The 27,174-nt window shown below is 47.7% G+C and overlaps 1 protein-coding gene across 1 annotated transcript in view; it reads right to left on the reverse strand.

The window, feature by feature from the left end:
• Nucleotides 1-519: 519 nt before the first annotated feature.
• LOC119451389 (glycosyltransferase 25 family member-like) overlaps nt 520-27,174 on the reverse strand; it is a 36,921-nt gene continuing 10,266 nt past the window's right edge. The window contains exons 2-5 of the mRNA XM_037714484.2: nt 24,490-24,547; nt 11,903-12,024; nt 11,060-11,263; nt 520-6,974 (exon numbers count right to left, since the gene is read on the reverse strand). Coding sequence (XP_037570412.1) covers nt 6,746-6,974; nt 11,060-11,263; nt 11,903-12,024; nt 24,490-24,547 — 613 coding nt within the window. The 3' untranslated portion in view covers nt 520-6,745. The remainder of the gene's footprint in view (nt 6,975-11,059; nt 11,264-11,902; nt 12,025-24,489; nt 24,548-27,174) is intronic.

The raw sequence follows: 27,174 nt of genomic DNA on the forward strand, positions 1-27,174 counted from the left end.
TACCGCAAACTAATTAGGAAGTTAATTAGTGATTTTTTAATTAGTTGAATATGTGTTTCTATTTTTCATGCAAGTAATGTCCGCTTCTCTAAATAATTCAGCTCAAGGACTAAAATTCTGTTATCTGTAACGGGCGATTTTAAAAAATTCCGGAAAACTTAAAGATGGTCACCCCGTATAGTAAAGTAGGTTCACCTAGATGCACAAGAGGCTGGATACTGCGTGCACAAATATCTCATTTTTTATCTAAGGAAATTATACTTCGGCGGCAAAAAAAAGAAAAAAAAAGAAAAAGCAGACGCAACGCACATATTGGAATCTATATGAAGCATTAGCGGATATTCAGTTGAGATGACATTTTATTGGAACACACACCAAAGTTTGCGCACCTTTTAAGTCCCATTGCAAGAAAAAAAAAAGAAAAAAGATGCTTGACACAGCTCAACCAGCAAGAAAGCGATGCGGTACGCTCTCCCAACTTGTCCCTCCTCCTGCGCTCTGAACAAGCAAGACACCAAGTACTTTGGCAGAATATTTATTTTTGGCACAGAGATTCTCAAAACACATACACGAACACAATGCTTTATTCGCAAGCTGCACAAAAGTAAATGCCTCTTTTTGACAAAGGCTTTTGAGCATGACGGAAATACAAAAATGCATGGCAAGCAATAGAGATTCAACACAAATTATCGCGTACACAAGGTATGTATTGGTATAACGGAACCACAAACAACCCCAAAAGGTAAGTTCCACTCGTTCAATTTTGGCGCCTGTCGTTCTTGTAAGCTGTAGTGCCAATGTTTCCTGATTTCTGCACTGTATGTTGGGCCACAAACAATACGCGCTTATCTTGAAGAGCCTCTAGTACATCTCCAGACTCTCTGAACACCCTTTCCTATGGTTTTTTGTTGTTCGTAATCTGACTACCCCTCTGAATAAAATGCTACATAACATCCAATTTGTCATTCCGACACTGAACATGATAGTAACTGCTGGCGGCTTTGTCGGAGCATTTGAAGGCAACATGCGCACTTGGCCGGCTGACCTGCTATACGGAAAATATTCAGTTATATAGGGTTTAATGTCTCGAAACTGCACAGTGGGTTATGCGAGACGTTGCATTGTAGACATTCTGGGTAATTTTGACCACTTGGGGTTACTTAACGAGCACCCAAAGCACGGCACACGAGCGTTCTTGCAGAAAATGCGAGCCCCGGGGCCGGGAATCGAAACCTCGACCTTCTGCTCGGCAGCCGAACGCCATAGCCACTAAGAAGATGCATCAAGGTGGCGCCTGATGTAACGTGACGGGCCGAATGCCGCATGTGCTGGACCCCGACAAATCGAGCGAGATTTCGAGCGAGCAGCCAGATCGAGCGAGCAGCCAAGGATTGGATAGCGGGCGAGGGGGAAGGGGCGAAATGAGATTGCAGCAGTGAGAAGTGTTCCAGAGCCCCCTTAACGACACTCGGCGCACAACAAAATTGAACAGTGAATACAAATTCACCCCAGCTGCCGCATTCGATCACCGCAGTGCTAAACATACCAAAGCATTCAGCTGCCACAGCGCTAAATAAGCACATACGACTAAGTTATACAGAAAAAAAAGGAGAAATCGACCCAGAATACAATCAGAAGATTCGCGACGAATTGCAGAATTAAGAAAGTAAGCACACAAAATTACTGTAAGACACTCCCGGTGTTGCAAGTGTTCTCGCAAGACAAATGCGGTCAGAAAGCCGCCAGGCTCGACGAGCCGAGGAATTCCATTAAATTTGCCGCCGCTCTGCCTTTACGACGAGGCTATCAATGCTTAAAATTACCTGCAAAAGCACGACGAAGAAAAAGTCATTTTTATTAACTTTGTTATTTTTTCTGTCCTTGAGAACAGCGTTTCGCAGCCGACAAGCAATGCCATTATCTTGACGTAATACTGCGAAACAACGGTGAGTTCTGTTTCAACTGCTGTCTTTGAGGCTTCTTACACGAAAGGAAAGCGGCAAGGGCCCAAGTGCTGCAACGCAGATACGCCATAATTGAAGTAAAAAACGAAGTACAGAACACTTTTTAACGTACTGGGGAGACAATTGATTTTAGGAGATACAGAAAAAAAAAAAAACTAGGCGCCCTTTCGGTTATTATTATCAGAGCGCTGTTTCGTAGCGAAGAGCAACGGACTTCAACGGATTCTGCTTTTTAAACATAGCTATGGTGCATTTTCGTGGAAATCTATTATTTATTATTTGATTTGTAAACATGGACACAGGAAAGAGAAAGCGAGGAGCAAGGCTGGCAACTGCCACCGGAAGGGGCACAGCGCCTGCCTACTCTTCGGAAAGAACGAGACAAACATAGAAAGGAAAGATAGGAAGGAGGGGAGGAAAGAGGACAGAAAGAGCGAGATGACAAATCTCAAAGAATAAAGTAAAACATACAGTAGGGCCCGTCCCTGCAGGTCTAGCTACTGAAGAATGTAAAATAAAAGAAATAGTTGCTGGGTTACAAACGTGCCCCTAAGTTCGTTGCTTCTAGACAAGTAAGGAGAGCGCAATGAGCTTGATCACTAACTTCGTGGAAAATAAGCGTTCGGCAAACACGCCAAATGTTGCAAGGACTTTCAGCAAGTAAACCCTTCCAAATTGATCCGGGTGCTTTGCTGAAACAGACGCTGCACTGTTCTGCTATTCCGATAATCTTGTAAATTCAGGAACCGCCAAAATTTGGGTTCGATTGCAACGGACATTTAAAGCGCACGAAATTACTGACAGTGGAAACACGATTCCTTATTGTAAAGAAAACAGCGGCATGGCTGGTTTTATTCCTGAGGCGGCTTCCATGAGGCACTTTAGCCGTCAGCAAATTTGCCCACAGTTATATAGTTGCTTCGCTCAGGCGAGAGTAAATTACGGTACAGTAAGCCGTACAGATAAAGCGGGGATATTTGGGCCAAGCTTTTGATAGTTCAATGTGGAAACCTTACTCGGCAGCAGTTCGCTATTACTTGCACGAAGATGTTTAAGAATGCAATTTACCAAGGGGTCAAATTATTTGAAAAACAGCCCAACGAAAAAATAGAAACGAGGAAACAATAAAACTAGCATGTATGAGATTTGATGACGCTCGCATACAATGTAGGAGACATACCCGGTCATTACGGCATGGTCGACTACTGTATGACATTCTGTGGTCCCGGAATAACTGCTTTACCGCTTCAGACGACAGGAGATCAACGTGACTAAGAGGCAGTCAAACTCGTGCATGAATATACGAACACTAGAAACACATAACATCACGACCGAACTCCAATTAACGCACGGCACAAGTGAGAAAGTCACCGATCAGAACGGTCACTAGTATTTTGAGCAGCAGATTACATTATCAAAAAAAAAAAAAACATATCTGGGGAGCTGTACACAATCAGCCATTTAAGCAGTAAGCACTTACAGAGCGAGAAGAAAGAAAGGTGCACGTTTCTCAAAGTATATGGCCGGTTAGACACCTCCGCCGCCATCTTCATCTCTTGTATAAAACTCCCGCACGGAAGTAGTGGCGACGGTTGGTTAGGAATATTCGAAAATTAAGACTGGCGTACTGTCTAGCAGAAGGAGCGGCGGCAAACAGCGACGGTAGTGAGTATTGGGTTAGTTTAGGCTTACCGTTCTCGGGCTTTTTTTCCTCAGGAAAACTTCGTGTCGCTGCTACGTGACACCGCGACAGATGAGAATAGGTTGATAGTATCCACGCTGCACTTGATTCTTACCCTATCAAGCGAAGCTCTTTCGTGTGGTTACTCTCATATAGAAGTCACATGTAAACGAGACAGCAGTTGAGCGAGAGTAGTAGTATTAAGCATACAGAAAATAGCCACAGTAAAAGGGCCTCAAAAAAAAAAAAAAAAAAAGACAGCTCTCCGTTTTGTGACCAGGGTTACAAGACGAGGTGCTGAGATCAAATAAAAAAAAGAAAGGAAAAAAGAAGAAAACATAGAAATATCGACGAGTGAAATGTTGGACCTCAGACCAAGCTACCGTCTTTTCATGTGCAGCTGCAGAACGATCGCTGAAATGCATATCGAAATGAAACATGCAAAGCAAAATTGAGATTATAGTTTGAGCTGTCATGCCATTCAAAGAAGCAAATTTTGTTACGGGTTTTCGGAGCCTTTGCACCCATATTGTGGATGTTTATTGCAGCACCGATGATAACAGCGATTATGATGGACAAAGAAATTTATCAGCAATTTTAAAAGTAATGTTTCTTATAAATCAGTCGCATACGGAATCAAGCCCGCGATATTCAATGAGGTGAAACTAAGTAGTCGTAGTAGTAGTAACAATTTTTTCAACATCACTGGGCAGGACAGATCGACGAAGTCATGCGCGTTCAAATTGTGTACCTCTCCTTCGGCGAGAACACAAGAAAAGCAAACAAATAAGCAAACCAACACATCGCTCAAAGCAATTAAAGCGCTACAGCACGATTTCAACTACGCGTAAGAACGAACTACAAACGCAACAAAAGAAAGTAACATGCCCGCTAAGTCGCGACTTATATGAGAAGCAAGGCATCCTTTAGCATGCAATAAAAAATTAAATGAAAAACCAGTCGATCTTATGGTCCCAAGAAGTATATAAAAAAATAAGCAAACGGGTTTGTGACGCATCGTCCCTTTGGTTTCCTTCCTTTCTTATAATCCGCGAACAGCGGGGTTTCTACATACGGCAAATGACGAGAGATACAGCCTGGCAGGACATATCCTTGCTTCGCATAATCCTTCGTAGACCGTCGATTGTCCATCTGATTTACCACCATGCCCTTGTCTGTATATATCGCCCTCGCACTCCCTTTGGCAGGCTTCGCTAACCGGATTCACACGTCACAAGTGAGAGAACGAGCGTGCGGGCAGTTGAAGTTCTTAAGCTCCGTTCGAAGGGCGAGTATTGAAAGCGATGCGAAATAATGGGGCCTGTCGTCTTACGCATAGCGAGTGCTTGACTTGGTCGGCACGCGTAATGCGCGTAACACACTCCGCGCGGCGAAGAGCCACTGTAATATGTTTTAGTATCCTCCTGTACGCGTGGCATGTTTTAAACGCTAAGTTTTTACGTACGCGCACATCTTCACATTTTATAGGCAATTGGCGCTGTTTACCTTCAATAATGGTAACATCCTTCCATCTTGAGATGATTTGAAGAACTAGACCTAGGGTTTTGAAGAATACAGAGCGTTCCTCAATCCGGCTTGGTGATCGACTACCCTTCCGGCAAGGGCCCCTACGTGTCATGGAGATACATCAAGCAGGATGTTGCAGCAGCGCCCAGTTGAGATAAAACAAGCCCAAAATATACGGCTAGCTTTCCCTCCGCGCCTTCGGTGCTATCAGCACTGACCAGAAAGCGAAGTTGTAGAGATAGAAAAGATGCGATGATAGCTTTTCTCCTTCGTAATCATTCATTACTGAAACTTTACACGAACGAAGGTAGGGTACGTGAAAAGCAGCGTATAAAGCTTCTTTGTACTCCAAGGCGAAAAGCAAAAACCATTTATGCCCCCTATTTTACCCACCATCCTAGGTTTCAGTACCCGCCAAGCCTACGAGATAGAATGGATAGCCTGTCAAAACCAGAAAGCACTCTAGAGTGAGTGCCAACGCAGCCTTTTGTGCGGCTCTTGTGCAAGTTGCTTCACCAATTCGCGATTAAAATCACATCGGCGCTGACATCGTTTCGACAGGCGCTATAAACGCACTCCATCAAACACTCATCAGCCAGATAGGAGACCTCGTCCACACGCTTCTCGTTATTGTTTAAAGAAAATGAAGAGCTTCACCTCGGATCGAAATAAGCTTACCTCTGGCGACTCCAGAGTGTAATACTACCCGATGAAGAGAAGCAACTGGCGAGCGATTAAATAAAAAGCGAGGAGCTAGAATTTTAATTTACCAGCTAAAAAAAAAAAAACTCACTTGCCATTTTGGCCTATAGGCTGTTACTTAGCGGATAGCGCATGCGTGAATATGCAAAAAAACCAAATCACCTGCAAGAAGTTACAGTAGAGCAAAGACTTCAGGGGCTATACTGATGTGCTTCGCTATGAACTGGCGAACTATTTCTTTTTGCGGAGAGAGCAAGCATATAACATTTTATTCAGCGTACCGTATGCTGCCACTGTGTATTATCAAGTTTCAATGGCGTTGATTATCTTATTAGCTCACAGCGAATGTGTCGCTGTCATCGTCAGAATACAATATTTTGTCACAGGCGAAGTTTCCTGATTTAAAGTTCCACGCACCTCTTCTTAATAATCTACCGCGTCTCTTAAAATAAACTGTTTGATCCTTTCCAAAATTTGAGAGAGCGATACCCTCGCACGCAAGCTTTAAATGTATACATCCAGTCCATGGTAACACTACGCTCAGTTCTAGCCAGTCGTTACGAGTGAATCCGGCCGCATTCGCGCTGTCGGCGTGTTTGCGTGCAGAGGTACGCTGCCACAGCGGCCACAAAAACCACAAGCCCTTAACATGGTGCTTTAGCAACACCGTTACCGCTCCACCGCTACCTTTACCGTCATAAGCATCGTTACCGGCATCAGGCTTGACGTAGAACGGTAACGGTGGAACGGTAACGGTGGAACGGTAACGTTGAAAAAATTAATGCCCCTTAGATGTGAATCCCTGTCACATGCACATGTGGACCATCCTTAGGTATCTCTCGACGGCAATCAAAAGCGCGGGCGCGCGCTCTCAGAGCTCATCCCTAGTAGCTGCGGGCTCGCTGGCTACGTCAGCCGGAGGCAGAACGCTGGCCGCACCATGGTCAGAGTCGGTAGCGTTTAGCGCGTCGACCACCACTGAGTCCTCGGTGTCGCTGATGTAGTGCTCCTCGCCAGTGTAGTGCGTTGGGTGCACGAACAGAGGGTGCACGGAGTAGGCCTTGAGGTCACGCCGGGGAAAGTGTGCAGCCCAAGTTTTCCTGTAGCATCAGAAAAAAAAAAAAACGAAAGAAAAAACATTTTAGCCTGCTTGCTTCACACTGCTAAGCGGATAAAACGAAGAATCAGGCCGGCACACCAAAGTCCTTGTTTTTCTTTCATTTTGCAGTTCTAACAGAAGTAATTATTTTCAGCGTCGGAAACTCTGTTCTCCGTATATTAAGTCAATACCACGGAGTTATCGTCCAAGACAGAACGTCGTATTGGTGACAACGGCAAGCGTTTAAAGCCCCGAGCAAAACCACGGCGAGCGACAAACCGCACCGTAGTCTTTAAAAGAGCACGGGAAAATCAATCCTATTATGTGCCCGCGTTGTCACTTCAGTTCAGTTCAGGAACGGTCCTTCCCGCTCAGTTGCAGAACGCGAATGCTACACGGAGGCGAACAAGATTTTAATAAAACATGGCTGCGTAGGGATACACAAGACATAGAATGGCTCTACGCAATGTACAAGGGGAGTGCTCACTTTTTTTTTTCAGGAAGCGCACACAAAAGTATCGGTTGAGGGCAAGAAAAAATACTGGAGCTGTTTAAAGAGGCGGACAACAGTCGGAAACGTTCTTTGAGGTAGTGGTGTCGATAGAAATATGTGTAAGATTGACGGATCGAAACAAGCATTTCCTACCTTCTAGCATGAGTTACAAATAGCCACAGAAAGTTGCGCAGAAGGACGTGAGATGTCACTCTGCAGTTAAATGCAGTCAATAAGCATGCTTTCCTGCCACTAAATGCACCCGTGTAAGTTCCAGTCAAATGCACTTCCTAATAATAATAATAATTGACTACCATTCAGTGTCCAATTACTCTTCCTAAGCTTCTAACACCTTATCACGTTTGTACTTGTGAATTCGGCCTGCAGAACCAGGGCATACTTGGTGGCACCTATAATTCTCCAGCAAAAGAGAAATTTCATTAGATTTATATGTAGATTAAAAAATCGCAGTTTCGCCCGAAAGGAGAAGCGTCAATTGCGATAGCAAATTAGTATAGAGCTATACGGAGTAAGGATAGTAGTTTTATCGGCTGTATAAACTTGGACACATTCGCTTACCATCTGAATGAACAAGCACGGTGTCAGCGCGCACAAGTAAACATGAATAGATCATACTCGATGACCGCGCACAACCACTGTCAAAATGCTGGCGTGAGCAAGCGCGCCAGCAGCAGTGAGCGAAGGTTCGTGCGGTCTATCACTTCAACGGAAACTGAGCGGCGAAAGCACAGCGCATACAAAGGTAGGAGCCGTGTTGGAGATCGCGTTCAAGATACGGTGCGCGCGACCGCCCGCCGCCGAGCAAAGTACAAGTACGCAGTTGCTCGCAGAGCAGAAGCCGCACCCCCTCCCTTCCGCGCTGCCTTCCCGCTTTGCTCCTTTCGCGTCGGAGATGGAGTCACCAGTTCCCCTTGCGCCCGGTCGCAAGATACGCATTTGGTGCCGCAGCTAAACGTCGCCGCCCCTCCCTCCCTCCCTCTCATCCCCCAACGGCCTTTCGCGCGACGGAAGATGTCGCGTTTTCTCTCTGCCGTGCGTTCAGTCCCCGTGAAAGCGCGCGTTCCTCACGCGTTTTCACTCGCACATACAGCATACGGCGCGTGGCGGCGACTTTATCGCCGTTGGACTTTATACGGAACCTCACGGCGACGGCGACGACAACGGCAGAAATCCGCTTGGAGTATCCATATAATGGCTACCGCAATAAAAAGTTTTCTTTGCTGTATGGCTTCTGGGTGCTTAAGTGTGTTCTTGCAGTGTGCAAATAGTTTTTGTTGAAAAGTGGCTCTGGCCGTGTGCGCAAGCGAATGCAGACAGAACCCCGTGGTCGTGCATGCTCTACCTAACATGGTGACACGTACGAGTGCTGGGGCGCTATAACGTAAAATGATTCCAAAGTGTTTTGATTCCAATTTCTGCAGTCAGCCTCCACGATTGGTGAAAACGTTTTCGGGCCACTCCCAATTAACTTCGCCTGTCTGTCACGCGACGTCACGAAAACCGCGATAGCTCCCCATCTGATATATCGTGTACGCACTGATTATGCATGATTAAAGCGCACAAAAGAAAAATAATCAATCCTGATTCGACGCCTTTTCACCATTAGCCCTCTGCTATTGGTTCAGTGTTTTCTGGCTACGCCCACTTCGCCTGTCTGTCACGCGACGTCACAAAACCGCGAAAACTCATCACGTCAAAGTGACGTGTACGCGAAAAAAAATTCAATAATATGCCGAACAAAACTGAAAATTTTTCTGAATAGCCAGAGACTGCCCCGTTCCGAAAGGAATAGAAGATGGCTGCCCGTCGATCGCTCAGGCCCTCGCTACTCGCAGCTGCCGGTGAGCATGTATTTATTTGCGCATGATAAACCTTTTCGTGTGGCAGTAAAACGTTATCGAGCCCTTTCGGCATGCATACGACATCGCTCTGCCAACTCTTCCTTGCTGAGGATCCGTTTTAGCGGCATTCTTATCCTTCCGTTACACGCCGCCGCGTATTTCGACCAGCCGCCGCAGCTAAGTAAGGCGAAGCGGACCAATCGGAGAAGCCGGCACCACCCTCTTCATGCAGTTATCTATTTTCACTGTGCTGGCTCGGCCCCATCGAAACCCTCTGCACTAGAGCGCGCTCCTCGCCTCTTGTCAGCCAATTAGATAAGAAAAACCGCTGAGTGTAGACAATGTTATTGGTTTTGAAAGCGAACAAAGGTGGCCTCCCATAAACGAGGAGATTGTTTGATTGGGTTGTTCAGACAACGTTGCGGGTCACCGCCCGATGCTTGCATGGGTGGTTACGTAAATCTGATGTCAGTGAGGCAGACTTTTTTAATATCCGCATTCTAGGCAAAAGCAAAGATTCCCTGGCACGGGAGTTAATGGAGGCTTATTTTATCGCTGTGAAACGTGACATCTGTGTCAGCGAAACGTCTGTGGCTTTACGCAGCACTGAACGCCAGTGTATGCACCATATGATTGGGTAACGATGCAAACTTTGAGTTACGTGCGCAAATGTACAATCGGCGTCAAATGAAAGCCGAACAGCGGAGCGCGTGCCACAAGCATTAGAAACAGCTTAGTGCGCGCCGTCCAGTCATCAGCGCAGACAGGCCCACACATCCAGTTTGGTAGTACAGCGCCACCCCACTGAAGTGCGATTTTTTTTTTTGCCCGTGTTCCCGCTCGGATTTTCGAAAGGAAGAAAAAAAAAAAAAAGAAAACAGAAGCGAAAATTCAGCAACACTCAGAAGCTCAGGTTTCGCTTCTGTTTTCTTTTTTCTTCTTCCTTTCAAAAATCCGAGTGGGAACGCAGGCAAAAAAAAAAAAAAAATCGCACTTCAGTGGGGTGGCGCTGTGCTACCAAACCGGATGTGTGGGCCTGTCTGCGGCGCGCACTATCCTGTTTGCGGCGCGCACTGGACGGCGCGCACTATCCTGTTTCTGATGCTTGTGGCACGCGCTCCGCTGTTCGGCTTTCATTTGACGCCGATTGTACGTGCGCACAAGGCCATCTTCTCCTATAAATTTGACTCTTGTCTGCTTTCAATAAATTAGTTGCAAGTGACGCTCTTTCCTCTCCTGACTTTTTTCCCTCCTTGGTTGCGTCTAAGCACTACGGAATAAGATGAACCAACTAGCCCAGCAACAAGTCCTGTGACGTCAGGAGTTTGGAATCAAAACAGTTTGGAGTCATTTTACGTTATAGCGCCCCTGTTGTACAAACATGTACGTGTAATGCTTTGCATGTCTTTGTCCCTGTGTCAGCGCGATGGGGATATTTTATAATTCCAAGTATATGCGTAGATGGAAGAATCCTACAATCTTTTTTAAAAGTTATTCCTGAAATTAGACGCCACCAGTCTTTATAATTTGGACGAGAACGTTCCCATCGCGCAAGAAAAGGCCGGTTTCTTGAAAATCAATTGTCGCTCCCTATAACACAAATCCAAAAGCACCATGCCACCAAGAGCTGAAGCCGCCAAAATTAGAAAGGAGTGGGGGCTGAGAACAAAAAAAAAAAAGACAAAGAAAAAAAAAACGAAAAAAAAAGAAAGCGCAACAAGCGCGTCTCACTCGGGGTGCTTGTCAAACATGATAGGCAGATACTCGTCGACGGGCACCATGCGTGGCAGTGGGTTCGCGTCGACGAGCTTGCGGGCTCCAGCCAGCGTCAGGGCATAGCACAGGGTCCAGTAGGAGTAGTCAACGTGGACAAGCCGGGAGGAGCCCGTCACCAGAGGTTCCTTGGAGCCCGAGAGGCGCTTGCGGCCCAGATAGCTGCGTAGAAGAGGACATCGAGTTCGGCACATTGCGGTTACAAGGCCACGACATTCTCAACGCGATACGATGGCGAGCGCAATCATGCCAAGGCAAGAAAAAAAAAATCTGGGAAGTGGATTTGTGAGGGTGAGGAGGCTCAACTTTTGAGAATGTACTATCGGTCGCAAACGTTTGCCGGTCAAAGCCAGACTGGACATAACGCCTTGGGACGGCGCCATGCTCGCTAGCAATGTGCTGCTTTTGAAATGTAGAGTATAGTGGAGAAGCCTAGACGAGTTTGTTCTGTGGCATAAGTACAGCGTCAGCATATTCACAGTGCCACCACATGGCTTTATGCCAAGTCTACTCGCGAACGTCGTTCCTAAGCACGCAGCAAACAGCGAAATGGACCTTTTGCTAGTTCAAAGTGACCGGTTATAGATATCAGAAGTGCCAAAGCAATGCGCCGGTCTTTTTGTACTATACACTCATACCAGGATGCTAAGGAAGGGTGGGTCACTGACAGGGTGGAGTGGATGAAACTCATCAAAATTAGCGACACTACAAAATGACACAAAGCTGAGAAAAAAAAAGAACGTTTAATCGTTCTCCGGCTCAAGTGCACCGAAGACAAATATGTTTTGAACATCGCCTCACATGAGATCCCAGTCCAGGTGGCGAACTTCGGCCAGAAGCTCCCCTATTTTCGTCCGGAAATAGGGCTCGAAGCGGATGTCGTCCTCGAAGATGAGAGCGATGCGGTGCTGATTCTCGATCATCTGCGACAGGCGTAACGACCAGGTATCAAAAAAATGTTAAATAGGAAAAGTGCACCGAAAGTAACGGACGAGGGCGGAAAAACAATGAACGCGCTTATAACTGAGTGTCAGCATAACTAGGCCATACGCTTTCAATAAAAAAAATATTATTCTGTTCTTGCTCCGAACATGCATTAGTCGTGAAATCATATGATTTGAAATGCCACTTCTGTAGTACAAAAGCGAAAAATGTTGACTTAGTGATTGCTTCATGTGGTCTACGACAAACGCTGTACTGGCGGGCTGTGGATTAATTTTCTGTTATGGGAGCAACCTGAGCTGAGCGCTCTAGAGGACCATCGCACTACTACAAGTGCGATGTGAAAACCAGAGCGAGGGGTGCCCGGCCTCTGATGCAAAGAAGCTTCTCGACAGACGCAATGTAGTCATGGTTAATTATGCAGTTACACGACCTTTCTTTCGGCGCATAAAGCTTTTATTTAATTAGGGCAGTAGTGATGCACGATGACTATCCAAACCGCCCTTTCTTTCGTTTTACTGGGTGGATTTTTTTTAGACTGCACTTTCTTCAAGATCGGTCCACGAAAACGGCCAGATACACACCAGAAACGGGGTTGACTCGGACAAGAGTGCTTATTCGCATTCAAACAGCTCAACGATCTAGTTCTCAAAGGCAGTGTTTACAGTGCCGGCCAGCAAAGCTCGTTCCAGCGCGTTGTAAACCTTTTCTGCGCGCTTGTAAACCCTGGAGCGACAGATTAGGCGGATAATCAAAGAATAAACGTGAAAAATAGGATAGAACCTCTGACTAAGATACCATAATAATATTTTCTGTGGTGCAACAAGCACGTGACAAATGCTTGCTACATCTAACTTCTACAACATTTACCTTGATTTTACCCCTTAAAAGTTGCTTTGTGACGACTTGCTTGTGAAGTCAATGGTAAAACATTCCATTTTCGAATTTGTCGACTGAAACGTCCGGCAGTAGCACGAGGAGAGAACTAACCCTGAAATCGAGATTCTGCCGGTGATGCTGTGGCCAGCGATTTACAGATTTATGTTGCTTCAGGAACAGTTATGACAGGTTCGTTTCGCAAAGCTGACATAGCTGCTCGGCCACACTTTTTGGATTGGACAAGCCTCTGAGACCATACGGTTGCAGCCGACAAGAAGTCAATAGTCGTGCTGGACACACTGAAAGTATAATTATTCACTGAGGTGTTCAAAATACCTTATTCATAGGAGGCTTGCCGGTCGTCTTTATGCGGCGGTGCTTTGTGGACAGACGATCGTGAATAGTTCTGTTCGCACGAAACCAAAATTGTTCGAAACATCGCGCTGCTCAAGGTACTTTAGTTTTCCTCTTTAAGGCAGCACAAGCTGAGGTGTATTGCCTAGAGTATAACCTAGGCACTCCAACTGGCGCTGTAAAGGACTGCTTCGTGGCTTCAATTCGAAGTTGTCATGAACGAATTGGTTTCGCGACCAATAGCTACCTCGCCATAAAGACGGCCGGTTGGTGCCGTTGCGACAGAGGTGTGCCTAATCAACGAATAAAGGCTGCTGCATTATATGAAACATCCCATCGCCTTTAATGGTTCGGCTCTTCATCTTAATAGGAATATTTAGCTTGGGAGTTCCAATCTAAATGCATGGGAAGGGAAAAATCATTTTTTTTCATGCACCAATTTTGATGAGGTTTGTTGCACTTAAAGGAAACAGTTAAAATTTACAGTTTATGTAGAGCAAGTGAATTTTAGATTTCTGAAAAGAATTTTTCTTGTGCAAACAATTTTTCAACAAAATTTCAAATATTTCAAGTATCGAAGTTACAATTATGTAACTCGGCAATAAAAAAAAACGATATCGCAATTCCGAAAACTGCCCCAAACAATACATCTAAAGCGCACAAAAGTGATGTATTATACAACACTCTGAAATAATCCGCTAATTTGAGAGTAGGACGTTCGCAAAACCCTTGTAAACACTAAACATTCCACGTAAGTTGTAATTCATTATCAAATTTGTCCGCCTGATATGATCTAAACAATGCAATTTACAGAACTGCAATACCTGTTTTTGGTGCAGAGTTGTTGATTTGGTAAATTTGGTGCTTCTTTTTTTTAACCTTTCCGATTGTCGGCAATATTTGTTTTAAAAAAATCGAGATCCTTATTAAAATTTCTGCTTCCTAGAGTTGCTGTAGTTTAACGTTTTTTTTTTTCAAATGCAACCAATTTCATTCAAATCGGTTCAGCCGTTGTGTCATGCAAACATTTTTGCGTTTTACATGTATTGGAATCGGAAAATTGGAGTTGGCCTCGAGCCGAAAGCTTCCTCTTCACCACAAAACCTTTATTTCAGGCGATTGCTGTCGAGGTATTCGTGAAGTATACGTATACTAGATATGCACGGAGAAGTACTAAGAGCCCTGAATAAGAATTGAGCTTCTTCCAAGCGGCTGTGGCGGAGAATGAAGACAGTAGTAGCAAGTTATTACATAAAAAATGCGGGCCTAACTCATCCGTTTACACAATATTATAGTGCCTACACTTGTCTAAAAAATTCACAAGATCAACAAAGCTCGATGGAAGGTTCGCAGGCAGTACACGTCTTACTTGTGCATTTGCAATGTTCACACCAAATAACAAGGTTGCTGTTACGCATAAAATGCAATGACTGCGGTAACCAAGTAATAAAGGGGAATCTTCATGTTTTGAGGAACATATGGTACAAATTCTCACACGTTGAATTTTCGGGCATTCTTTTTCAACAAAATGTGTCGACATACACGGGACATCTACATTGCAAGAGCTGCAGACTCCTGCCACACTACACAGCTTCCGATTTATGTCTCGAATTTTCACAGGCCACACGGTTTCGAGAAAAATGAAACTGCATTTAAGAATACACTTTAGCCTGGGCCAAACTACGATGCCGCCTATTCAAATACATGTAAAACGCATAAACGCTTTTCTGAGATTACCACTGGGCCGATTTTAATGAAATTTCTTGCATTTCAGAGAGAAAGTGAAATTCCAGTGACTGTTGAAAGCGGAATTTTGATTTAAAGCTGGAATTCTTTTGAAAGAATTTTTAAAGAATTGGTTTGTTTGAAAAAAGTACAAGCACGAAGTTTACAAATTCGTAGGTCTGCACCAAAAACAGATATCGCAGTTCTGTAAACTGCATCCACTAGAGCATCCAAAAAGGACAAATTTGATTTATCAATTTATATGCGACATGAGTTTGTTACATTGTTTACAAGGATTTTGCGAAAGTCCTGCTCACATATTAGTGGTCAATTTCAGAACCATGTATAATACCGTATAGACTCGTGTAAGGGCCGCACCCCGCACATGGAAGCTCAAAATTTGGGGGGGGGGGGGGGGGGGGGGCGTTCCAGCGGAGCAGCAATCGCGTTCGGTCCCCGATGCCGAGCGCGCGCATCGGCGAATCTTCGCGCGCTGCGTACTTCTGCGTGCCACTACTAGATGGCGAGAGTCATCTAGTAGCGGCTTTCCTTTTCTTTCTCTTTTTCTCCCCTTTTTTGTTTATTTATCTATTTATTTGTTTAAACCCTCCAGGCCAGGACATTGCGTGTGTCCACCCGTTACAAAGGGACTGGCCGCTACTATATCATCATCATGATCGGCCCTTCGACGGGGCCGAACCAAATTGTTCGCTCCCGTGTAAGGGCCGCACCTCGTCAAAATTGGGGGAAAAAGTGCGGCCCTGACGCGAGTCTATACGGTACATCGATTTTGTCCGCTTTAGATGTACTATTAGATGCAATTTACAGAATTGTGATATCGTTTTTTTATTGCTGAGTAAGAGAGTTGTAGTTGTAAACTTGATAATTTCGTATACTAAAAAAATTGCGATTTTCAACAAATTTTATTTTGTAATTGACGCCCTAAATCTAAAATTTGAGGTGACTCGCGAGAGGGCGCCACTCCAACTTCTCGCCTCTATTAGCCGTTCACGCTAGTAAACCTTACTCTCGCACCAAAGCAAATCAAAGAGATTGCGTTTGATCGTATTGTTCGGCCAGTTCTTATGGCTGAGCAAAGACGCGAAACATGGGAAAAAGCATTCTGCAGGACACCAGTAGATTTAGGACCTCTGATAACTTAAGTCCCTATATAAGAAAAGTACCGCCATCCTTTGATAAACGCCGCTTCTCTCTCTCCTGTATCTCCGATTGGACGATGACAGCGCGCGCTTTTCACTTCTTTATATTTTCTTTTTTTCCGCCTCAGAGCCATGTTGAAAGTCCTCTGCGCCGCCGCAGTCGCCGGCGGCGGCGGCGGCGCGCGCCCGGCCTTAAAGCTTCAACGTGGACTTTCTAGGTGCGCCACCGTCGACTTGGCTTTCGCAAGCAAAAAGTAAAGAAAAAAGCAAGTGCTTTAGGAGAGGAGGCGGCGGAGGAAAGAGTAGATGGCGGTACTTTTCTTATAGAGGGACTTTACTGATAACCCCAAGTATCCTCCCCCTTTGTAGACCGCTCACAAGTTTCTTTGCTAGCCACTGTGGCGCTGCACATATTTTGTCCAGACGCAAATATTTATCGGCCCGAAATTACGTATTAAAGTACGTGGGATATATGTGTACCAAGCCCCCCGATGCAGAGCCTTATTCTGTGTCTAGGCCAGACCACGTGAATTCAGTGGCATGTAACTCACGGCTTTCATCATATAGTACAGCCTGCAGTGGAGAGATGAAACCTGATTAAAAAAAAAAGGAAAGACGTATTTATTAAAGTATCAATGTGCAGGTCACAGTAAATACTGTGGAATTGGCTAGAAAGTAAAAACGAATACCCACTACCTACACAACATACCCGTTATTTTTTATACGTGCTCACTAAATGTTAATTTCTTGTGGTGACGCTGTCGCGTTGGACGACATCACTGCTCCAGCAGCGGTGCGCAGGTTGAAATCACCAGTCTAATCCTGCAGCGCTAAGTGAGTCGCGTTCGCTACGGCACCATATTCTCGAAACGCCTTCTGGATCCCATTTTCTACTTGACACAGCAATATTCATTATAACCGTGACGATTGCGGGGCAACACAAATTTTAATTAATATTTTCACGTAGTAGTGACGCTGAAGTGAACAGTCGTAAACTGTGTATGACGAAACTGGTTCTTTATTGGGCGAACCTGCGCCCACAAAAGCAAGCTACACTCGAAGCACAACGAAAGCGGCGAACACAGTCGGCGATCGTCGAAAATCTGCTCAGCGGCGAAACGCGTCGGCTTTTATACATGAGTCATCGAATGTTCCAGGTTATTCCCTGGTGCCCACGTGTCTTCCAGAAAGTTCTAGACAATCGCGTCGGTCATACAATCAGATAACATAAGCGTCGGTGAAGTAGGCAACGGAAAGAAGCATCGATAACGTTCTAGAAACTTCCGATACAAGCGCGTCCTGCGCCGAGCGATAACGTTTAACATTTGTTAGCCGATGGAAAGCCGCCACCGGTGAAAGATAAACATGTATACGTGTCAATACCCTCCCCTTAAAAAGCATCGTCCCGATGCTACAAACAAACGCGAAAGTGAAAACAAAACGACGCGTAATAAAGAAAAAAAATAACAAAGTAACAAAATACCTAAGCTCGTCAGCGGGCGTAAAAAGGCTTAAGACACACCACGTGGATGACTTCGGGTCGTGCGCGGCGCCGCTGTGATTGCGAAATGCCGTCTGGCACGACCTCATAGTCCAGTGCGCCAATCCGTCGAATAATCTTGTAGGGTCCGAAATAGCGTCGTAACAGTTTCTCGCTAAGTCCTCGCCGGCGTATCGGAGTCCAGACCCAAACACGGTCGCCGGGCTGGTACTCGACGTAGCGTCGTCGAAGATTGTAGTGTCGGATGTCGGTCCTCTGCTGGTTCTTGATGCGCAGGCGGGCGAGCTGTCTACCTTCTTCGGCACGCTGCAAATAGGTGGCAACGTCGAGATTTTCTTCGTCGGGGACGTCCGGTAGCATGGCGTCGAGCGTCGTTGCCGGGTTCCTACCGTAGACCAAGTGGAACGGCGCCATGTGCGTCGTTTCTTGCACGGCCGTGTTGTATGCGAAGGTCACGTAAGGAAGGACGGCATCCCACGTCTTGTGTTCGACGTCGACGTACATTGCCAGCATGTCGGCGATGTTCTTATTTAGGCGCTCGGTGAGGCCATTCGTCTGCGGGTGGTAGGCGGTGGTCCGTCGATGGCTTGTCTGGCTGTATCGCAGGATGGCTTGAGTTAGTTCAGCCGTAAAGGCCGTACCTCTGTCGGTGATAAGGACTTCTGGGGCACCGTGACGCAGGAGGATGTTCTCAACGAAGAATCGGGCTACCTCGGCGGCACTGCCTTTGGGCAAGGCTTTTGTTTCGGCGTAGCGGGCGAGGTAGTCCGTAGCGACGACGATCCATTTATTCCCAGACGTCGACGTCGGAAAAGACCCCAGTAAGTCCATCCCGATCTGCTGGAACGGTCGGCGAGGTGGCTCGATCGGCTGTAGAAGTCCGGCTGGCCTTGTCGGCGGTGTTTTGCGTCGCTGACAGTCTGGGCATGTCCTTACGTAATGGGCGACGTCGGCAGAGAGGCGAGGCCAGTACTATTTTTCTTGTATCCTCGCGAGAGTGCGTGAAAAGCCAAGGTGTCCAGCCGTTGGGTCGTCATGGAGAGCTTGCAGAACCTCTGGACGCAGTGTTGAGGGTACCACGAGGAGGTAGTTGGCTCGGAGAGGCGAGAAGTTCTTCTTTAGGAGAATGTCGTTTTGCAAGAAAAACGACGCCAATCCTCGCCTGAACACCTTCGGCACAATGACGGTCTTGCCTTCCAGGTAGTCTACAAGACTCCCTAGTTCCGGGTCGGCTCGCTGTTGTTCGGCGAATTCGTCGGCACTGATGGGTCCCATGAAAGTGTCGTCATCTTGGTCGTCCTGTGGCGGGGGTTCAACGGGGGCGCGAGACAAGCAGTCGGCGTCAGAGTGCTTTCTCCCAGACTTGTAAACGACGGTGATGTCGAATGCCTGAAGTCTCAGACTCCATCGTGCGAGGCGACCTGAAGGATCCTTCAAGTTAGCTAGCCAAAACAAGGCATGGTGGTCGCTCATAACTTTGAAGGGCCTGCCATAGAGGTAGGGGCGAAACTTCGATGTAGCCCAGATGATGGCGAGGCACTCCTTTTCTGTTGTGGAATAATTTGCTTCCGCCTTCGACAGCGAGCAGCTAGCTTAAATTACAACCCTTTCTAGTCCGTCAGTCTTCTGCACAAGCACAGAGCCATGTCCTACGCTGCTTGCGTCGGTGTGGACTTGGGTATCGGCGTTTTCGTCGAAATGCGCAAGTATTGGCGGCGATTGCAGGCGTCGCTTCAGTTCTTCAAATGCTTCGACTTGTGGCGTCTCCCACTTGAATTCGACGTCGGCCTTCGTGAGGAACGTCAGTGGCTCGGCGATCCGTGAAAAGTCCTTGACGAAGCGCCTATAATAGGCGCACAGTCCAAGAAACCTACGCACTGCCTTCTTGTCGGCAGGCGGAGGAAAGTCAGTGATGGCCGCAGTTTTCTGTGGGTCAGGGCGTACTTCAGAATTGTTGACTACGTGGCCCAAAAACAAAAGCTCCTCATATGCGAAACGGCACTTTTCTGGCTTCAACGTTAGTCCGGAGGCATTGATTGCTTGAAGGCTGTTGCAAGGCGTCGGAGGTGTTCTTCGAAACTTGAGGCAAATACAACGACGTCGTCCAAGTAGACGAGGCAAGTCTGCCACTTCAAGCCTGCCAGTACGGTATCCATGACGCGTTGGAAAGTCGCAGGTGCCGAGCAAAGACCAAATGGCATGACCTTGAACTCGAACAGTCCGTCTGATGTTATAAAGGCAGTCTTCGCCCGGTCCGTCTCGTCGACTTCGATTTGCCAGTAGCCGGTTTTGAGGTCCATCGACGAAAAATACTTTGCGTTGTAGAGTCTATTCAAGGCGTCGTCAATCCGTGAGAGAGGGTATACGTCCTTGTTCGTGATTTTGTTGAGGCGACGATAATCGACACAGAAACGTAAGGTTACATCCTTCTTCACTAACACCACGGGGGATGCCCACGGACTCTTGGACGGCTGGATGATGTCGTCGCGTAGCATTTCGTCGACTTGTTGCCTTATGGCGTCGCGTTCGCGCTGAAACTCGGTACGGACTCTGACGGAGTGGGCGGACGTATTCGTCGGTTATGATGCGGTGCTTGGCGACAGGGGTTTGTCGAACTTTGGACGACGACGAGAAGCAGTCCTTGTATTGCAGGAGCAGAGCTTTTAGTTGTTCTTTCTTATGCCTGGGAAGGTTCTGATTGACGTCGAAAGTTGGTTCAGGTACTACAGTCGTCGTTGCAGGTGCACTAGAATCCGTGAAGGCGAAAGCACTGCTAGCGTGTACTATTTCGTCGATGTAGGCGATCGTGGTGCCTTTGTTAATGTGCTTGTATTCGTGGCTGAAGTTCGTGAGTATCACTCTTGCTTTTCCTTCACGTAGCTCAGCTATGCCTCTAGCGACGCAAATTTCACGGTCGAGCAGTAAGTGATGATCGCCCTCGATGACGCCCTCCATGTCTGCAGGCACTTCGGTACCGACGGAAATCATTACGCTGGAGTGAGGCGGAACGGTGACTTGTTCTTCTAGCGCATTCAAGGCATGGTAACTGATGTTTGTATCCGGTGGCATCGCGTTGTACGTTGAAAGCGCTATCGACTTGGACCTTAAGTCGATGACTGCACCGTGTTGGCTTAGAAAGTCCATACCTAGGATGACATCCCTGGAGCACTGCTGCAGGATTACGAAGCTCGCCGGGTAAGTGCGGTTGTTTACCGTGACTCGCGCTGTGCAGATTCTAGCCGGCGTTATTAGGTGGCCTCCCGCTGTCCGGATATAGGGTCCTTGCCAGGCCGTCTTCACCTTCTTTAACTTGGCGGCGAACGCGCCAATGAGGACGGAATAATCGGTGCCAGTGTCGACGAGAGCGGTGACGTTATGACCATCGATGATCACGTCTAGATCGGTAGACCGGTGTCTGGCATTGCGGTTAATTTGTGGCGTCGGATCACGGCTGCGTCGGATTGCTCTGCTGCTGCTACGTCGCGTCGGAAGGTCTTCTTTCGGCGGCGAAGTGCTGTCAAGGCTGTTGCTAGGCGGCGTGCTGATATCTCGTCGTGATGATTCGCGAATCGTCGTCGTCGGCAGCGGCGGAGGATCTTCGGCATTGCGTCGTACAGCAACCGCACCTCCATCGGTTGCTGCCTTTAGTTTCCCGGGTAAGGGCTGGGAGATAGGCCCCGGGTGGGACCGTTGTTCTGACGGCGATGCGGCGAGATGTAGCCGCCTGGTGACGGCGAGCGTGAGAGTCGTCGTGGTTGCCACTGGGCTCCGGCGAGGTAGTCGGCGATGTCGCGCGGTCCTTCACCTCGCACTGGACGCGGCGCGTTGACGGCGAACCCTCGTAGGCCCATCTCGCGGTATGGGCATCGGCGGTAGACATGGCCGGCTTCCTCGCAGTGATAGCAGAGCGGGCGGTGGTCAGGCGCGCGCCAAATGTCCGTCTTTATTTGGTAACTGCGCTGGGCGACGGGCGGGCGAGCTGGCGGCGGCGGTGGTGGACGACGGAATTGCGGCGTTACGGGGCCCTGGCGCGAGCGCGGAGGGAGGCCTTGACGACGGGCGACGGCGGCGTAGGTCATCGCTTCCGGCTGGGGTTGCGGTAATTCGGTAAGTCTTAGCGATTGTTGGATTTCCACCCGCACGATATCAGCCATGGAAGCAACTTGAGGCTGCGACGACGGTAGCAACTTCTGCAGCTCTTCGCGTACTATCGCCCTGATGGTGTCTCGTACGTCGTGGGAGAGTCCTTGGACTTCGGCGTACTGTGGCGTGGAACGGCGATTGTATTGCCGGTTGCGCATGTCCAGTGCTTTCTCGATCGTCGTAGCCTCCGAGAGAAAGTCTTGGACTGTCGTTGGTGGATTCCGCACCAGTCCGGCGAATAGCTCCTGCTTAACTCCCCGCATGAGCAAGCGAACTTTCTTGTCTTCTGGCATAGCGGGGTCGGCGTGCCGGAATAATCAAGTCATTTCTTCAGTGTACATACCGATGCTCTCATTCGGGAGCTGTACACGGTTTTCCAGCAAGGCTGCAGCTCTTTATTTACGGACGACGCTCGTGAAGGTGTCCAGGAATGCGGCTCGGAAGAGGTCCCAGGTTGTTAGTGCACGCTCCCTATTCTCGAACCAGGTTCTGGCGCCGTCTTCAAGAGAGAAGTAAACATGGCGCAGCTTGTCGTCGCAGTCCCACTTGTTGAACGTAGCGACTCCTCGGTCGTATGCCTCCAGCCAGCTTTCGGGGTCTTCAGATGCCGAACCGCGGAAAGTCGGCGGCTCCCTGGGTTGTTGCATCACGACTGCAGATGTTGGCGCAGGGGCTGTCATGGTAGCTGCTGCCGAGGTCGTGACTTTTGTCCTCTTGTTCTTGTCGGGTAGGGGTTCGTACTCCGGTGGCAAGTTCAATAGCCTACGGCTAGCTCGCTGGTCGGGGTAGCCTTATGTCCTTGTACCGGACTCCCCCATCCAGCCGTGAGCCAAGCCCAAACCGTCCAGAAGACGTCGACGCCTACCCAGCACCTCCACCAGATGTCACGTAGTAGTGGCGCTGAATAAAGTCTTATATAGGGACTTTAACGCTGAAGTAACAGTCGTAAAACTGTGTATGACGAAACTGATTCTTTATTGGGCGAACCTGTGCCCACAAAAGCAAGCTACACTCGAAGCACAACGAAAGCGGCGAACACAGTCGGCGATCGTCGAAAATCTGCTAAGCGGCGAAACGCGTCGGCTTTTATACATGAGTCATCGAATGTTCCAGATTATTCCCTGGTGCCCGAGTGTCTTCCAGAAAGTTCTGGACAATCGCGTCGGTCATACAATCAGATAACATAAGCGTCGGTGAAAATAGGCAACGGAAAGAAGCATCGATAACGTTCTAGAAACTTACGATACAGGCGCGTCCTGCGCCGAGCGATAACATTTAACATTTGTTAGCCGATGGAAAGCGGCCACCGGTGAAAGATAAACATGTATACGTGTCAATATGTACCGAAGAGCAATGTCCACATTTTCGGTTATGCCCATTTTAAACAACTTGTGCAGGAACATGGTAGAGCTGCGACGCATCATGGCATAGAGACTTAAGGTATAATGTCGTAAACAACGGAGCAACCCTAATGCAAAAGTAGTACAGGCGTTCTGAGGGTGCGCAGAGGGAGCGCCACGGCTGCTGGCTCAAGGTGCAGGAAGCCACGGCACCACGTACTTGCGTCATACATGCTTTCCTTATGGAACACCATAATGCGCACAGATGTTGGCATTGTGGATGTGCGGCAGCCCAGAAAACTTCTGTCACCTTCAGGGGAAACTGTCTATTCGTACGAACGAACAACACGCTGCTGCGCTCATATACACGTGTCTCTAATGGTTCGGCGAGTCCTACACGGCTGCACGGCTACACGAATACAGAATTCGGGAGTACACGCACGACCCCGGGAGCGGCCGGCGGATTGCCGCCATTGCCATATTTACAGAAAAGTACAATTCCCGCAGTACCCAAATGAGAAAGTAGCGCGTTCCATTGCTTCAGGAGACGAAATCCGACGTTTGCAAGCCTTTACCATACGTCTAGCGATTTACCACAGAAACGGTCAGTACGAACTCATCTGCTTCGTTGTTTGTTTTCAACATGCGCTGCTGGAAAGACAAAGGGCTAACGAACACCCAGAAGGTTGCAAACGACGACATGCTGGACACAAAACTAACGGGAGATCCACTCCCGGTAGTTTTCAGTCATCCACTCTAGCAAAGTCTGAATGGAACGTTCTCAGCAATGTGCGTACGTGCACACGCGAGCGCATGCAAACACAGATAATGGCGCAGCGGCCACACTTAAAATTATATTCGGGGGTCTTAATTTTAAGTGTGGCCGCTGAGGCACGCCGTAGTGGGGGGCTCCGGATTAATTATGACCACCTGGGGTTCTTTAACGTGCACCCAAGGCACGGCACAAAGGCGGTCTTGCATTTCACCTGCATCAAAATGCGGCCGCCGTGGCCGGGATTTGATCCCGCGACCTCGTGTTTAGCAGTGTAACACCGAATTCAGCAAGCAACCACGGCGGGTAGCGGCCATACGGAAGTCGCTAGCCCAAAACATGACAAAGGCGAATAAGAACAATTCACGGCCAGATCATGTAACGATTATGTGCCAGTGTCATTCTTTTTTGCGCGTCGTCAGCGGTCAGGGCGGCGCTACGCCCGGGTAACAACGGGATCACTCGGCCGCAAACGGTCCATAAGAGTGGCATCCACAGAATCGAGCGGAAGGAATCGCTACATCACACCGGCCCAGGCGGGTGTCAACTTGGTTATCTGAGGACAAACTCACGTCTTTCCAGATGTTGTAGTGGCTCATAAAACACCCAACTTCACCGGCCGTAATGGGTCTGTAAAAAAGGAATGAGCAAGCGCGCATGAAACAAACAAAAAGTGGAAGTCATACTACACGTACGCAGCCTTCGCGCAACAGCTCAAGTAAGCCTTCACACACAGTAAAGACTCCTTCACCATGGCACACACTCAAACACCCTACACCATTTCGAGCGCTAGTCTAAGCTAAAAACCTTTTGAACACCCCTACGCCGCGTATCGATAGAATCAACAAAGTGCAATGTATGCGTTCTTCGGAAGTTATGGTGGTTTTGAAGGATGAGCTTGCGGCCCATGCTTCTAACATAAGCGCAAGGGTGTTTTCACCTTTGCAGAGAGGAAAGTGTTAGAAGATAATGGCGCAGCGGCCACACTTAAAATTATATTCGGGGGTGTTAATTTTAAGTGTGGTTCATCAAATCGCGTCCTTTCAGCACCATGAATTAAAATTAATGTATTGCCTTTTCGCGCAAACGAACGAAAGCAGATTTCACTAGTACAGATAACATGTCATCTAAACACACGGGATGAAGGTCGAGAGGCACGGCCGGCGCCTCCAATAGCTGGCAAAAAAAAAAAAAAAAACTGACATGCAAGCTGTCGATCTCCTCTGCATATACGAAGGCAGGTGTAAGCATGGAATACGTTAACTCAGCTTGTACTCGGTCAGAGCAAACGCATATCACATGGGTAATACGAGAACTATTGAAAATGGAGTTACACACTAAGCTGCAAATGGTTACTCCCGCAAAAGGAGCTGCCAGTAGTCCACGTTTTTTACAGTGCAGGAAATGTAAAAAAGAAGCAAAACTTTACAGTTTATAGTTAGAGTTGAATGGCTTTATCTTTCACAGTTGCGCCGCAGTGAGTATGACCTGAAAAGCTGACCCTGTTCTGGCCAAAACATGCGACGAAATCTCAGCGTATACGCGTTGCTTTCGCATTCCGACCTTGGCTAAACTGTGAGCTGGTAATAGAGCCTGCGACTTTGTGCTCAACAGAAGAAACTTTCGCAGTTGAGCCACCACGGCGCGTAATCTCACCATTTCCCGAAAGTGGGGAAAAAAACAAGGACCACCCAGTAGCCCTGCAGTTATAGTATATGTATAGCGCACTTTTTTATGCTTCAGCTCACGTACCGAGCGATGTACTGATGCAAGCAATTTTCACCCGTGACAAGTGGTCATCCATTTACACAGATTTTCCGAAGTGACCACCGTTATGAGTGATTAATTAGCTTGTGGCACTATGCTGACAGCTGAGAATAGAAGACTGGTTATTATCAGAGATCTAATGATATGAACAGCGCTAATATATATTTTTGTCATTGTTGTTCCGCGCATTTTATTTCGGCAGTATGATAAGTGTTTACTGCTAGAAAGCTCAAAAACATAATTATTATTTACTAACTTATACGTTTTTACAGAGCCCAAACGTAACTTTGTGAACTATCGCACTACATCCCACATCACACCTGTGACCTACAAAATAAAGGACAACGCTATACTCGCAAATATTCACGTCTTTACGACAAAGCAGCCGGGAGCGCTTGAAACACTCAGCGCGCACACGTTAACTGGTCTTATTTCGACAGGGTCTTTTATTTTTGTTAGGCGCGAAACATTTCAGTTTTCTTCTATTACTCGTATTACGCGTAATTTGGCACAGGTTATGATCCCAACGCATCATTTATCCCAGTTAGCACCTGCGTTCGTTTAGTGGCTCAATTCTTCCCACTCATCCGTTATTTCTAATCAGTCTAACAAAGCGCCGCCTACTCTAATGAGGATCGTGCGTGCTTGGTAAAGACCGGGAGTCGTACCCAAAAGTAAACAGAAACCGAAGACAAGGAAGTCCGCGATTACATCGGCGCAGTGTGCGGTGGCTCACACGTGTCACCTGAGGCACAGTTTATTGCCGCGCCAGTGAGCGAGCGTTAGCTGGCACCTCTGAGCATTAATTAATTTAATTACGGGGCTTTACGTGCCAAAACAACGATCTGATTATGAGGCACGCCGTAGTGGGGGACTCCGGAAATTTCGACCACCTGGGGTTCTTTAACGTGCACCTAAATCTAAGTACACGGGTGTTTTCGCATTTCGCCCCGATCGAAATGCGGCCGCCGTGGTCGGGATTCGATCCCGCGACCTCGTTCTCAGCAGCCCAACACCATAGCCACTGAGCAACCACGGCGGGTGGCAGCTCTCAGCAGTATAGCTCTATACCGAGCACCTGCGCAATGCTCCCAGAGCGGGGACCTAATTGCGACGGACGGTGACGCGGAGACGACGTTCTGCAAGCATGTCGTTGGGTGCAGCAGAGGAATGATCCCTTTCCATGCGGAAAAACGAAGCCTATTCAGTGGTCACGCAGGAAACAATAGCGTCGGTGACGGAAGGAGACAAGGCGGTATTGTCTGTGGTGCGTGGCTGTAGAGGTGCAAAGAAAGAGAGTTAAACTTCTGGGACCTAATTCACAGAGCTTTTTTGTTGGTAAGTGCTGTTTCCAGGCATTGGCGGGCCGCTTTCGCTATAACAATACGTCGGCCATCACAATTGGCTGGCATTTGCTCTTACGAAAACGTCAAGCCACGGCCGAGGTAAAGGGAAAAACACGCGCTTTTCTTGAGTGCTGCCTTTACTAA

The sequence above is a fragment of the Dermacentor silvarum genome, chromosome 1 (assembly GCF_013339745.2).
Source record: "Dermacentor silvarum isolate Dsil-2018 chromosome 1, BIME_Dsil_1.4, whole genome shotgun sequence".
Classification (NCBI taxonomy): Eukaryota; Metazoa; Arthropoda; class Arachnida; order Ixodida; family Ixodidae; genus Dermacentor; species Dermacentor silvarum.